Source organism: Pristiophorus japonicus, chromosome 2, assembly GCF_044704955.1.
Source record: "Pristiophorus japonicus isolate sPriJap1 chromosome 2, sPriJap1.hap1, whole genome shotgun sequence".
Taxonomy (NCBI): Eukaryota; Metazoa; Chordata; class Chondrichthyes; family Pristiophoridae; genus Pristiophorus; species Pristiophorus japonicus.
Genome location: NC_091978.1, coordinates 209571338 through 209586498, shown reverse-complemented (window position 1 = coordinate 209586498; position 15161 = coordinate 209571338). Strand labels below are relative to the sequence as shown.

General features: G+C 42.9%; 1 protein-coding gene across 5 annotated transcripts in view; it reads left to right on the top strand.

The window, feature by feature from the left end:
* Positions 1 to 15161, top strand: part of LOC139243544 (uncharacterized) — a 333845-nt gene that overhangs the window by 82706 nt on the left and 235978 nt on the right. For all 5 annotated transcript variants that reach the window (XM_070870793.1, XM_070870792.1, XM_070870790.1 and 2 more), the window contains one exon: positions 6954 to 7054. In XM_070870793.1, the coding sequence (XP_070726894.1) occupies positions 6954 to 7054 (101 nt within the window). The remainder of the gene's footprint in view (positions 1 to 6953; positions 7055 to 15161) is intronic.

The window sequence follows — 15161 nt, the reverse complement described above, 5'->3', positions numbered from 1 at the left end:
CTTTGTCCTTTTAGAATTATAATGTGATGTGGCCCTTTTTGATTTTTGCCCTTGATTTCTCTGCCCTCCACTTTTCCTTATCTCCTTTCTACCTTTTGCATCTGTCCCCATTTAACTTTGCTCTGTCTCCCCGCATAGATTCCCATCCCCCTGCCATATTCGTTTAAATCCTCCCCAACAGCATGAGCAAACACTCCCTCTAGGACATCAGTTCCGGTCCTGTCCAGGTGCAGACCGTCCAATTTGTACTGTCCCACCTCCCCCAGAACCGGTTCCAATGTCCCAGGAATTTGAATCCCTCCCTCTTGCACTATTCCTCAAGCCACGTATCCTGCTATTCCTACTCTGACTAGCACGTGGCACTGGTAGCACCCCTGAGATTACGATCTTTGAGGTCCTACTTTTTAAATTAACTCCTAGCTCCCTAAATTCAGCTTGTAGGACCTCATCCCGTTTTTTACCTATATCGTTGGTACCTATATGCACCACAACAACTGGCTGTTCACCCTCCCCCTCCAGAATGCCCTGCAGTCGCTCCGAGACATCCTTGACCCTTGCACCAGGAAGGCAACATACCGTCCTGGAGTCTCGATTGCGGCCGCAGAAACGCCTATCTATTCCCCTTACAATAGAATCCCCTATCACTATAGCTCTCCCACTCATCTTCCTGCCCTGCTATGCAGCAGAGCCAGCCATGGTGCCATGAACTTGGCTGCTGCTGCCCTCCCCTGATGAGCCATCTCCCCCAACAGCATCCAAAGTAGTATATCTGTTTTGGAGGGAGATGACCGCAGGGGACCCCTGCACTACCTTCCTCCCACTGCTCTGCCGGATGGCCACCCATTCCCTATCTGCCTTTGTAACCTTTACCTGTGGTGTGACCAACTCACTAAACGTGCTATTCACGACATCCTCAGCATCGCGGATGTTCCAGACTGAATCCATGCGCAACTCCAGTGCCGCAATGTGGTCTGTCAGGAGCTGCAGCTGGATACACTTCCTGCACACATAGTCATCAGAGACACTGGAAGCGTCCCTGATTTCCCACATAGCACAGGAGGAGCATGACATGGGTCTGGGCTCTCCTACCATGACTTAACCCTTAAATTAACTTAATTTGGCAACAATGCCAAAGGTTTCCTACTGATAAGAAAAGAAAAAGAAAAAGGAAAAGATAAAATTCTCACCAAACCACCAGCCAATCATTTACCCGCTTGGCTGTGACGTCACAGTTCGATTTTGAATTAAAAAAAAATCTTTTGTCCCTGCACCAGCTGACTCCTCCGACTCTAGGGTTCCCTTTTATGTGCCTCTCGACCCTGCCACTCCTGCTCCTGTGGCTCCTCCAACTCTCGGGCCCCTTTTATGGGCCTCACCTTCCTCCCCCTCCTGCTCCTGTGGCTCCTCCGACTCTCGGGCCCCTTTTATGAAGAAAGGTTGAGCAGATTGGGCCTATACTCATTGAAGTTTAGAAGAATGAGAGGTTATCTTATTTGAAATGTATAAGATTAATAGATTGTTGATTTTGAGGGGCTGAGTTTAGAACTTGGGAAAATAAAATGGGAAATATTTAAAACTGTTCAACAGAGTGCAGGAACAATATATCCCACTCAACGGAAAAAACAAACTAATCACAAATGAGACTCCATAAGGGAACAACTGAGGGTAAGGAAAGAGGCATATATTAAGTACATAGTCAGCAGGGGAGTGCATGATGAGAGAATACGAAGAGATTAGGAGAGAAGTCAAAAAAACAATTAGGAATCAAAGTGGAACTATGACATTACATTATGAAGGAACCTAAAACAAAATAGTAAAATATTTTACAGGCACATCAAGACAAAAGGAAGGGTGGGATAGGAATAGGGACATTATGGAACAGACAGGATAATACCACAGACAATAAGAGAGAGATGGCAGAAATATTGAATAATTATTTTGCTTCAGTATTTACCAAGGAAATAGAACAGGTAGACATCACATTGGATGATGAGATTAGTAATGAGATAATTGCATTTAAAATAAAAAGAGTGGATATATTAAATAAACTAATCAAACTCAAAGGGGATAAAACCCCTGGTCTGGATGGATTGCAGTCACACATTTTAAAAGAATCTAGGATTGAGATAGCAGAAGCATTAATACACATATTTAATAATTCATTAGAAACAGGTGTAGAGCCAGATGTCTGGCAGATAGCTCGGTAATACAGGTAGAGCATCTGAAATCCGAAGTTCCGAAATTCGGAATGTTCCGAAATCCGGACGTCACGCTGATCTGTGGCGGGATCGTCCGAAATCTGGAAAATGTTCCGAAATCGGACATTTTTAAAAACGGCGATAGCGGTACTTTTTCTCCAAAAATACCACAAATCACTATGCTACTATTTAGATGCCCAGCAGTAAAAATGAGCGGAAGCCGCGGTCCTTGCCAACTTTAGTCCGAGGTCGATTACTGCTGTGAGGTGGGCCTAGGGAGGGGGGAAAACACCCCCAAAAAATGCCAAAAAATTAAAAAAATAAAAAAACATTTAGAAGACCCATTTCTAGCGAATTGCTGCAAAATAATTAAAAAATGAAAACTTTAACTTACCTTCTTTGCAGGGCTTCATACCTATCCTGCTGTCCCAATGGCAGCAACACAGGTTTTTCCTGGGCGGTTCTGGATTCGGGACGTCGGAAAACGTTCCGAAATCCGGAACGGCCTCGGTCCAGAGGTTTCTGGATTTCAGACGCTCTACCTGTACCTATATTCAAGAAGGGGAATAGACTATGTCCAGGGAATTATAGACCAGTGAGCTTAACATCGGTGGTAGGAAAAAAAATGGAATACTGCTAAAGGAGAAAATAGAAGAACAGCTAGATACCAAAAATATAATAATGAATAGTCAGCATGGATTTCAAAAGGGAAAGTCTTGTTTGACCAACCTCATTGAATTTTTTGAAGAGGTAACAGGGAGAGTACATGATGGTAATGCAGTAGATGTAATTTATCTAGTTTTTCAAAAGGCCTTCGATAAGGTACCTCATAATAGACTGATGAACAAAGTCAGAGAATGCGGAATCAGGAGACAAGTAGCAGAGTGGATAGCTCGCTGGCTTCAAGACAGAAAGCAGAGAGAAGGGGAAAAACGTAGCTATTCACAGTGGCAGAAGGGGGGTCGTGGTGTTCCACAAGGATCAGTGCTGGGACCACTGTTGTTCACACTTTACATTAACGATTTAGACTTTGAAATCAAAAACACAATTTCTAAATTTGCAGAGAAACCAAATTGGGGGGAATAGTCAATACTGAGGAGAACTGCATCAAATTACAAGAGGACATTAATAAACTTGCAGAATGGGCATATAATTGTAAAATTAAGTTGAACACAGATAAATGTGAGGTAGTACATTTTGGTAGTAAGAATATTGTTTATTACTTGGTGGGTGCGAGTCAAGGTGGGGTAGAGGAACAAAGGGATCTCAGTGGAAATACACAAATCACTAAAAGTTGCGACACAGGTTAGCAAGGCCATAAAAATGCAAACCAAGCACATTTATAGGGGGATAGAATTGAAAAGTAGGGAAGTTATGCTAGGGGAACCTGTATTGAACCTTGGTTCGACCACATTTAGAGTACTGTGTACAGTTCTGGTCATCATGTTATAAAAATGATATAGAGGCGCTGGAGAGGGTGCAGAGAAGATTTACAAGGATGATACCAGAAATGCAAGTGTATACGTATCAGGAAAGGATGAACAGGCTGGGTCTCTTTTCTCTTGAAAAAAGAAGGCTGAGAGGTGACCTATTAGAGGTCTTTAAAATTATGAAAGATTTTGATAGAGTGGATACAGAGAGAATGTTTCCACTTGTAGGGAAGAGAATAACTAGAGACCATCAATATAAAATAGTCATCAAGAAATCCAATAGGGAATTCAGACGAAAGTTCTTTACCCATAGAGTGGTGAAACTGTGGAACTTGCTACCACAGGAAGTGGTCGAAGCGAATAGTATCGATGCATTTAAGGGGAGGCTAGACAAGCATATGAGGGAGAATGGAATAGAGGGTTATGCTGATAGATTTAGATGAGGAAAGACAAGAGGAGGCTCGAATGGAGCATAAACACTGGTGTGGACTAGTTGGGTTGAATGGCCTGTTTCTGTGGCGTATATCCTATGTAGATTTGGAGCTAAAGGAGTGATCAGTGAGAATGAGGCTGAGTTATATCAAACCGTGGTAGGTCTGGAAGTGAGGGAGAGGCTAGCAGCAGATAGTGGTTGAGGTTGTGGCCCATGAAATAGTAATGGCAGATGAAATAGGAGGGAACATTCTAACTGTAGTATCTGATTAATCATTGATTCTTAAAGCTTATTTTGGCAACAATCAACAGTAGAAACACTAAACCAAGCAGAAATATCAGACATGATCCTATAGAAACAAAAACATTTTGGGCTGAAAATTGCGGTTGGAGGTTTCCTTCGTACAAATGCCTCTGACCCGAAAAAAATCTACGAACTACCTGTGTTTCCCGGAGGAACGTAGGATTCCGGTCTGAGGCCTTCATTCGCTGCACAGCGCACTGAAAGATGTTTTCCACGTACGAACGCAACTGTTGGAATCACATGGGCCTGGACCACCAATCACTATCTAGTATTCTCATTGATAAAAATGGGAGCTCTGTTTGTACGGGCTCTCATTATTATCAATTAGAATAAACCCATAAAACACCGAAACACATCACAATAAATTAAAAAAAAAACACCACATATTTAAAATTAATTGAAATTAAATGTAATTAAATGTTTTAGAAAAAAAAATATTTTTTGGAAATTTTTTAAAATGTGTTTTAATAGGGTTAAAAATAAACTTACCTTAATGGACAGGATTTTTAATAAAAAAATGAGTGATTAAATTGAAATTTTCTATGCTTTAAAAGTGTTACGCTGGTATAAGTAAGCTATACACCTGCTTTTACCAGGCGTAAAAAATAGCTCAAATCTCTCCCGCGTGGATGTCCTTCTCCCAGGGATGCGTAGAATCTCTCTAAAGAAATTTTGACAGATCGGTAAAGCCGGTTCTAGGCGCACCGAGAATCGGCTTTTGCGAGGCCTCGTCGGGTGCAGCGAGGCTGCAATTTTCGGCCAATTAATTCTATAGATTTTTGATTAGTACTAGGGTAACATAAACAATATCTTCAATCTGCATATATCAAAAATAGTGCAAATAATGAAAAACCAAGCAATCAGATTCACAAACATTTGAATTGTTTATGAAATTGGGAATTTTGTGGCAGATGTACTTTGATGTAGATCATCATCATCATAGGCAGTCCCTCGTAACGAGGATGACTTGCTTCCACGCTAAAAAAGGATGAGTTCACAGGTGTTCCAATGAAGGACCTAATATTCCAGGTCCTGAACTACATCCTGTAGGGTGGAAGATGCCTGTGAGTGGATTTTTTTAACGTGGGGTGGCCGTTGCACACCAGCCACCACACGGGTTTGACAGAGCTAGGTCTTGGTACAGTGGCAAGGGTTATCCAAGACGACTGGAGAGCTGCTCTGCTGCACGGATCTAGTGTGCACACATATCGCAGTGTGGGCTGGCCCCTGGGACTACGCCTCTTTAGGCCCCGATCACATCCCTCTACAGTCTCTCGCCGCTTCTGCTGTATCTGCCCACTCTGCAATCAGCGACCTGGACCTTGATGACATCCCTCTTCGCGCCATTGCCCTCCTGCACCAACTCACGCTGTATCTTGCAGTGGTATGCCGCCACGCTGCTCATGGCCGCCGCTCGCCACTCACCCTATGGCCCCAACCTGCCGCTAATGGGCCACAAAAGGAGCGGTGAGCGGCGGCTATAGGCAGCATGGCGGTCCCGACCTGCGACAAGGTAAACACAATTATTGACAAACATAAGATTTGGGATATAAAATCAGTCAGTAGGGAGTAGAGTGTGAAAGGCGTCGCTAAAATCTCCACGGATGCCAGAAGGTATCAGAAACCTGCCTTGTGTCAGCTGTGACTCAGTGGGCAGCACCCCCGCCTCAGAGTCAGAAGGATGTAGATAGATATAATGTGTTTGTAAACAATAATCAATTGAGAAAGTATCACTTAGAAATTACTGTTGCTGTTTAATTTAAATGGGTGAATGCTTAAAATTATGATAAAGGCATTTCATATGATTGTGCTGTTTTTCTTCTAATATTGTCACATGTACTTTCTAGGCTTATGTATTCAATACAGTCACACTGTGTATTGATCAAGAAAGAGATGTTAGGGTTAATGTGAATCAATCTCTGAAATCTGCTTGGCTGCTGTGAAAATGAGGTAATGTATTGGGTTGAAATAATAGCAGGATGGTGTCAAAATCGTACAGTTATATTATTACTGTATAAGTCGTTGGTCATACATCGGGGTGCCCTACATAGTTCTGGGCACTAAATCATGACAAGAATATTATTGGCTTGAGAGATTAGAGTCAAGCAACAAAGATAATTCTCAATATCAGGAATTGAAGTTATGAGGGAAAGAGTTGTTTTTGAAACAAGCATGTTTCAAGATATGAAGGGAATTGACAAAATTGATCCAGGCAACTTGTTTACTAGGGGACGGAGTTTAATAAGCAGGAAATTGGGAGTAAGACAGACAGTCAAACAGAACACTTTTATCCACTGCAGCATAGCTGGACATGTACCAGCAGTCACAGAGCATGTTCATGTCTACTGTGAGATTTGCTTTGATTTATTATCTTACACTATTTCTCTCTTTTACAGTAGACTTTCATAACATCATTGAGCACTGATTATAATCTATAGAAAATCCAATAATCTCAGTTACAAGCGATTTTGTGAAAAATTTGACTTGTTTTTCAATTGGGTTTGCGTGTATTTGGTACTAAGATGAGTTTTCTAACATTTGAATAATGTCAACTGTATGAAAAATATAATGTTGTTTATATCTTTTAAGATGGAGGAGGCCGTGGAGAATGAGAAAAAATCATTTGATTCACTCCGCGGTTATTCTGATGGAAAACGTATTACTAGTCTACAACCTTATTTGCTTCCAGTGTAAGTACAGCTACTCATTATGAACTATGAGGGTTAAGACTGCTTCAATTCACTTACTTGAACCTAACGCTGTTTGTTTTTTTAATATTATGCGATACTTTATTGACTTTGCACTGCTGCAAATGAACTTTGCTCTCAGTACTGCGTATCGGAAATTCGAATTGTACAATGGAGCTGATTTTTCAACTCAGTTAAGATGATGGTTAGAAACTTGTGCACAACATGCGAGTGAATTTCTGATCACTGATTTTGGTGGACGAGGCTCCCCGTCATCAGTGAAAAGTCAGAAAATTGCTCCTGATACTTGTATATATTGCAATGTTCAGATAGACGCTTAATAAAATTATTCAAATGGGTAGCCTCGCTGCTGGCTCAGGGCGTACAATAAGATGTAAATATATCCATATCAAGATGTTTCATTAAGTGAAAACCAGTGGTTAAAATTTAATTTGCATTTGGATACCAGTAAGCAGGATGTTCTTCCTGGCCGGAGCGCAATATGCAGAAAGTAGTCTCGTTTGTATCTGTTCGCCTTGCATTACTCCAAACAGGTACCAGTTTCAGAACAGCACCTCTGATATAATAATACTGTTAGACTGCTGACACGACCAAGACCCCTGCTGTGGTCAGTTGTTTGTTTTCAACTCATAAACTGTGATTCTAAGTGAATGCTGGTATTACAGGAATAAAACTATTGTTTATTCTTATGTATAAGATGACCCATGTACAAGTATAGGGTTCTGCCTAATCACTTGGCTCCAGATGACATCACAGCATTAATCCAAACATGAATAGAAGAGCTGAATGCCAGAGGAGAGGCGACAGCAGCTGCTCTCGACATCCAGGCAGCATTGAACCAAATATTGCCCAGGAGCCATAACAAAACTCATCATTTGTGGAGTAGGGTCAAAAGAAAAACCCTCCAATAGGCAGAATCGCATCTGACACGAAGGAAGATAGTTGTAGTTGTTGGAGGACAGTCATCATGATCCTAGGACATCACTGCAGGACTTCCTCAGGGAAGCATCCTTGGCCCAACCATCTTCAGCTGCTTCAGCAATGACCTTTGATTTATTATAAAGCCAGGACTGGGTCTGATCACTGATGATTCCACAGGATTCAGCTCCATTGACAACTCCTCAAATAATGAAGCAACCTAGAACAGGACCTGTATAATATCCAGACTTGGGCTGACAAGTGACAAGTAACATTCATGCCATATGAGTGCCAGGCAATGACCATCTTAAACGCAAGAAATCCCAGCCACCTCTGCTTGAGATAATTGCACCACCATCGCAAATGTTATACATGCAGACTATAGATATACTCTCTGTTGTCACTGTATAGTTGCATAAGATGGAGACTTGTTACCTGATGTACTATCAATAAGGTTTACACGATGTATGCACTATGCTGGCACCACTAGAGGCTGCAACTGGTGGAGACTGGGGTTTCCTGCCTCTGTGGCAGAGGCTGTCCACCAGAGGGCATTGCGGTGGGAGACCTGAGGGTTATCTGCATAGGTGTGCAGGGCCCAGTATAAAAGGCTGCCCACCATGCTTGTGCCTCGCTCTGGAGTTACGAATAAAGGACCAAGGTCACTACAGTTTGAGTACAACACATTGCCTCGTGGGGTCATTCATAAGTACATTACAGACTTAACAACTGGTGACGAGAATACAGACTTTCACGTGATTATAGCTATCTTTGGCACACTAAAAGACTTTGCAGAGGGTGATGATTGGGATGCTTTCACGGAAAGGCTCGAGCAATATTTTGTGGTAAATGACCTGGCAGGGGAGATGGACACATTGGTGGAGAAACGCAAGACTATACTGCTGACCAGTTGTGGGCCCAGTATAGCTTTGCGATTACTGTCTTGGACACGACCATCTAGCAAGAAGCTGTCCCGACCTGTACTGTTATAACTGTGGCGAATCTGGACACGATGCTCAGAACTGAAAGGCAGAGAACTGTGCGGTTTGTCACAAAGGCCCCACCCGCTGTGAGTGTGAGGCAGATGGAAGCCACTTGAGTGATGGGGAGATGGGAGAGGAAGCAGGAGATGTGAGTGGAGTGGTGGAGGACACAGCCGCCGAAGGGAATGAGGAAAGAGCGCAAGAAGAGGCAGAAAATTGCGGAGCAGAAAACATGGTGGAAAACACACCAAGTATGGTGGATAAAGTCAAATTCAGTGGAGGACATCATGGGTCAAAGACAGAGTCGAGCCATAATATGGCTCGTCTCTCCCTAAAGAATCAGGTGTCCATGGGGGGAACGGAGGCGGGAGCAGGGTGCGGGGTAAGTGGAAGTACTCCAAAGAAAGATGGGGAGTCGTACATCTCTGGGAGCAGGAGGGGGCAGGACAAGGAGAGGATGCAAGAGGCAGGAGTCTTAAAGGGGCAGCAGGATGGGAGCGCGGAGACAAAGACGCCAAAAGAGAGCAAGGTGGGTGGAGACGCGCCATTGTCACAGAGGGAGAAGAAATGGGGAGCAAGGGTCAGCGATGGAGGTAAGGCCGAAGAGAGTGGCACTGTTGGAAAAACCATGTTAGCAAAAAGTGAGATTATGTATCTGATGGGAAACAGGGACGGGAGATTACAGAAGAGCTTGAGAGTGAGGAGTCAGAGGAGGATGGAGACATGGAATTGGGGGTGGGGTGGCATCATGTGGAAAGGGAAAGATTAGTGGGGGACAGCAAGACGGAGAAGGAGCAGCTCCGCGGCCTAAATTTAATGTAAGGAAGAGACTGAAACTGCAGTGGAAGTTCAAACAGGAGGTGAAAAAGAGCCGGAGGCTGCAGGAGAAAGCAACAGCTGCCCAAAAAGTTTGGAAGCAGCATGAGAGGAGGGAAGGGCCAGAGATTAAATGATGGATAGATTATCAGGCATACTTCTTTTATTAAGAGCAATGATTACATTGGTCTTGATCAATATGAATGGATTGAGGGGGAGAAGAAATTGCAGCAGATATTGCAGTGTTTTAAAGGCATGTTGTGTCTGCAAGAAATCTTTAGGATGAAGATATCCTAGAAAGAGTTTGGTAAGGAGAAACATAGAAACATAGAAAATAGGTGCAGGAGTATGCCATTCATCCCTTCGAGCCTGCATTGCCATTGAATGAGTTCATGGTTGAACATGCAACTTCAGTACCCCATTCCTGCTTTCTCACCATACCCCTTGATCCCCCTAGTAGTAAGGACGACATCTAACTCCTTTTTGAATAAATTTAGTGAATTGGCCTCAACAACGTTCTGTGGTAGAGAATTCCACAGGTTCACCACTCTCTGGGTGAAGAAGTTTCTCCTCATCTCGGTCCTAAATGGCTTACCCCTTATCCTTAGACTGTGACCCCTGGTTCTGGACTTCCCCAACATTGGGAACATTCTTCCTGCATCTAACCTGTCTAAACCCGTCAGAATTTTAAATGTTTCTATGAGATCCCCTCTCATTCTTCTGAACTCCAGTGAATACAAGCCCAGTTGATTCAGTCTTTCTTGATATGTCAGTCCCGCCATCCCGGGAATCAGTCTGGTGAAGCTTCACTGCACTCCCTCAATAGCAAGAATGTCCTTCCTCAAGTTAGGAGACCAAAACTGTACACAATACTCCAGGTGTGGCCTCACCAAGGCCCTGTACAACTGTAATAACACCTCCCTGCCCCGGAACTCAAATCCCCTCGCTATAAGGCCAACATGCCATTTGCTTTCTTAACCGCCTGCTGTACCTGCATGCCAACCTTCAATGACTGATGCTGATGTACCATGACTCGTTGCACCTCCCCTTTTCCTAATCTGTCACCATTCAGATAATAGTCTGTCTCTCTGTTTTTACCACCAAAGTGGATAACCTCACATTTATCCACATTATACTTCATCTGCCATGCATTTGCCCACTCACCTAACCTGTCCAAGTCACTCTGCAGCCTCATAGCATCCTCCTCGCAGCTCACGCTGCCGCCCAACTTAGTGTCATCCGCAAATTTGGAGATACTACATTTAATCCCCTCGTCTAAATCATTAATGTACAATGTAAACAGCTGGGGCCCCAGCACAGAACCTTGCGGTACCCCACTAGTCACTGCCTGCCATTCTGAAAAGTATCCATTTACTCCTACTCTTTGCTTCCTATCTACCAACCAGTTCTCAATCCACGTCAGCACACTACCCCCAATCCCAAGTGCTTTAACTTTGCACATTAATCTCTTGTGTGGGACCTTGTCGAAAGCCTTCTGAAAGTCCAAATACACCACATCAACTGGTTCTCCCTTGTCCCCTCTACTGGAAGCATCCTCAAAAAATTCCAGAAGATTTGTCAAGCATGATTTCCCTTTCACAAATCCATACTGACTTGGACCTATCATGTCACCTCTTTCCAAATGCGCTGCTATGACATCCTTAATAATTGATTCCATCATTTTACCCACTACCGATGTCAGGCTGACCGGTCTATAATTCCCTGTTTTCTCTCTCCCTCCTTTTTAAAAAAGTGGGGTTACATTGGCTACCCTCCACTCCATAGGAACTGATCCAGAGTCTATGGAATGTTGGAAAATGACTGTCAATGCATCCGCTATTTCCAAGGCCACCTCCTTAAATACTCTGGGATGCAGTCCATCAGGCTCTGGGGATTTATCGGCCTTCAATCCCATCAATTTCCCCAACACAATTTCCCGACTAATAAGGATTTCCCTCAGTTCCTCCTTCTTACTAGACCCTCTGACCCCTTTTATATCCGGAAGGTTGTTTGTGTCCTCCTTAGTGAATACCGAACCAAAGTACTTGTTCAATTGGTCTGCCATTTCTTTGTTCCCCGTTATGACTTCCCCTGATTCTGACTGCAGGGGACCTATGTTTTCTTTACTAACCTTTTTCTCTTTACATAACCAAAGAAGCTTTTGCAGTCCGTTTTAATGTTCCCTGCAAGCTTCCTCTTGTACTCTATTTTCCCTGCACTAATCAAACCCTTTGTCCTCCTTTGCTGAGTTCTAAATTTCTCCCAGTCCCTGGGTTCGTTGCTATTTCTGGCCAATTTGTATGCCACTTCCTTGGCTTTAATACTATCCCTGATTTCCCTTGAAAGCCACGATTGAGCCACCTTCCCTTGTTTATTTTTACGCCAGACAGGGATGTACAATTGTTGTAGTTCATCCATGCGGTCTCTAAATGTCTGCCATTGCCCATCCACTGTCAACCCCTTAAGTATCATTCACCAATCTATCCGAGCCAATTCACGCCTCATACCTTCAAAGTTACCCTTCTTTAAGTTCTGGACCATGGTCTCTGAATTAACTGTTTCATTCTCCATCCTAATGTAGAATTCCACCATATTATGGTCACTCTTCCCCAAGGGACCTCGCACAACGAGATTGCTAATTAATCCTCTCTCATTACACAACACCCAGTCTAAGATGGCCTCCCCCCGAGTTGGTTCCTCAACATATTGGTTTAGAAAACCATCCCTTATGCACTCCAGGAAATCCTCCTCCACCATATTGCTTCCAGTTTGGTTAGCCCAATCTATATGCATATTAAAGTCACCCATGATAACTGCTGCACCTTTATTGCATGCACCCCTAATTTCCTGTTTGATGCCCTCCCCAACATCACTACTACTGTTTGGAGGTCTGTACACAACTCCCACTAACGTTTTTTGCCCTTTAGTGTTCTGCAGCTCTACCCATATAGATTCCACATCATCCAAGCTAATGTCCTTCCTAACTATTGAATTAATCTCCTCTTTAACCAGCAATGCTACCCCACCTCCTTTTCCTTTTATTCTATCCTTCCTGAATGTTGAATACCCTTGGATGTTGAGTTCCCAGCCCTGATCATCCTGGAGCCACGTCTCTGAAATCCCAATCACATCATATCTGTTAATATCTATTTGCACAGTTAATTGATCCACCTTATTATGGATACTCCTTGCCTTAAGACACAGAGCCTTCAGGCTTGTATTTTTAACACACCTTGCCTCTTTAGAATTTTGCTGTAATGTGGCCCTTTTTGTTTTTTGCCTTGGGATTCTCTGCCCTCCACTTTTACTATTCTCCCCCCTTTCTATTTTTTGCCTCTGCCTCCCTTTTATTTCCCTCTGCCTCCCTGCATAGGATCCCATCCCCCTGCCATATTAGTTTAACTCCTCCCCAACAGCACTGCAAACACTCCCCCTAGGACATTGGTCCCGGTCCTACCCAGGTGTAGACCGTCCGGTTTGTACTGGTCCCACCTCCCCCAGAACCGGGTTTGCAAGTTGTGCAAACAATAACTGTAGAGGGATGGCTGCATTAGTGAGTTCGTCCATAAACCATAAAAGAGAATGTTGCCTTGGTGGACAAGGACACTGAGGGGAGATTTTTACAGCTGAAGGTAAAAAGGGAGGAATTGAATTGTGATCTCTTTAATATCTAATGATCATTGCAAGTGGCGTGAGTTTTTTCAGTGGTTATTCGCAGAAGAGGCAGAGGCGGAAAATCCTTGTATAATGGGGGATTTTAATGTATTTTTTATCTCGGATGGACATTTCAGCCCAAATGACCTTAAGGATGATAGCTCTAGAGGGATGATTATAAAAATGATGGCAAATTTAAATTTGAGAGACTTATGGAGGGATCGGAACCCCATAAAAAGGGAATTCTCCAGAAGAGGTCGGGTGAGTGATGTTTTAAAACAGAGCCGAATAGATTTTGTGTTAATGCGGGAAGGGTTCAGTTCTGAGGTGATGGAGATTTATTATAAAAATGTCACTTGGCTTTGTTTCTTATAATTAAGAACAGCAGAGTTAAGATCGGGCCAGGGGTGTGGATTTTAAACAATCAGTACCTGAAAGAAATTGTTTATAAAGAAAGGATTTTAAATATAATAAAGAATACTCAGAAGGAACCTTTATTCTTGAAAGAAAAAAGAGTTTGGTGGGACAATTTCAAATATGAGGTAAAAGTTTTTTCTGTACATTATGGGAAAGAAAGGGCAACTGCTAACTGGCGTCGAGAAGAGAATATAAACAGAAGCTTTACAGATCTCTGTAAAGCACTTGATGGAGGGGATAAGGGAGCAGAGAATAATTGGGTGGTTTTAAAGGAAGAGTGGGAATTATTACAAGCTGAAAAATGAAAGGGGGCTATTCTCCGTGCAAAGGCTAAAGGGAGGGAGAAAGATCATTAGATATTTTCTGGAGCAAAAGAAGTTGCGACAATGTTTATCATTAATTGGAGATTTGAAGGTTGGGGAAAAGATCATTAATGAAAGTGGGCAGATCATGGAGACGGCTGGTAGCTTTTATCAAGAGTTGTATACAGAAGAAGACATTTCTAAATTTGCAATGGAGAAGGTAAGTGCTATCATTGAAGAGGGTTTAAAGGACAATGAGAAGCATGTGTGACAAAGTAGCAATAAGTGGAATGAAGGGCGGGGGGCGGGGAGGGGGGAGGGGGGGGGGTGGGCGGAAGCCCAGGGTCCAATGGACAATATGCAACATCTATGAAGAATTTTTAGAGCTTTTAAATCCATTGGTCTTAGAGATTTTTAAGGAGATTAAAACTGAGGGAAGTCTGGTCCCATCTATGTGTAGAGGTATCATAAGCTTAGCTTATAAAAATCAAGGGGATAGAAGGGATCTGAAGAATTGGAGCCCATCACACTATTAAATGTGGATTATAAGATCTTCACAAGGGTTATGGCAAATCGTATGAAGGAGGTGATGCCGCAGATAGTTTTGCCCTTTCAGTCCTATGGAGTCGTAGGCCGGGACATCACAGACTCTGTGGTCTCAATCTGAGAAAGTGGGAGGGAAGCTTATGTGCTAAAAATAGATCCAGAGAAAGCCTTTGATACAGTCTCTCATAAGTTTTTATTGATGGTTTTGGAAGCATTTGGTTTCGGGAAAAATTTTATTGAGTGGATAAGGATTTTTTATTCAAACATATTTAGCTGTATTAAATTTAATTTTTTTAAATCCAAATATTTTCCAAACAGAGATCAGTGAGACAGGGTTGTCCCCTGTCTCCATTGTTGTACACATTGATAGCAGAACCTTTAGGTTACATGATACGAAAGGAACAAGGCGTAGTCAGGATTGCAGTTCCCAGTTCTGGGCAGGTGTCGTTGATA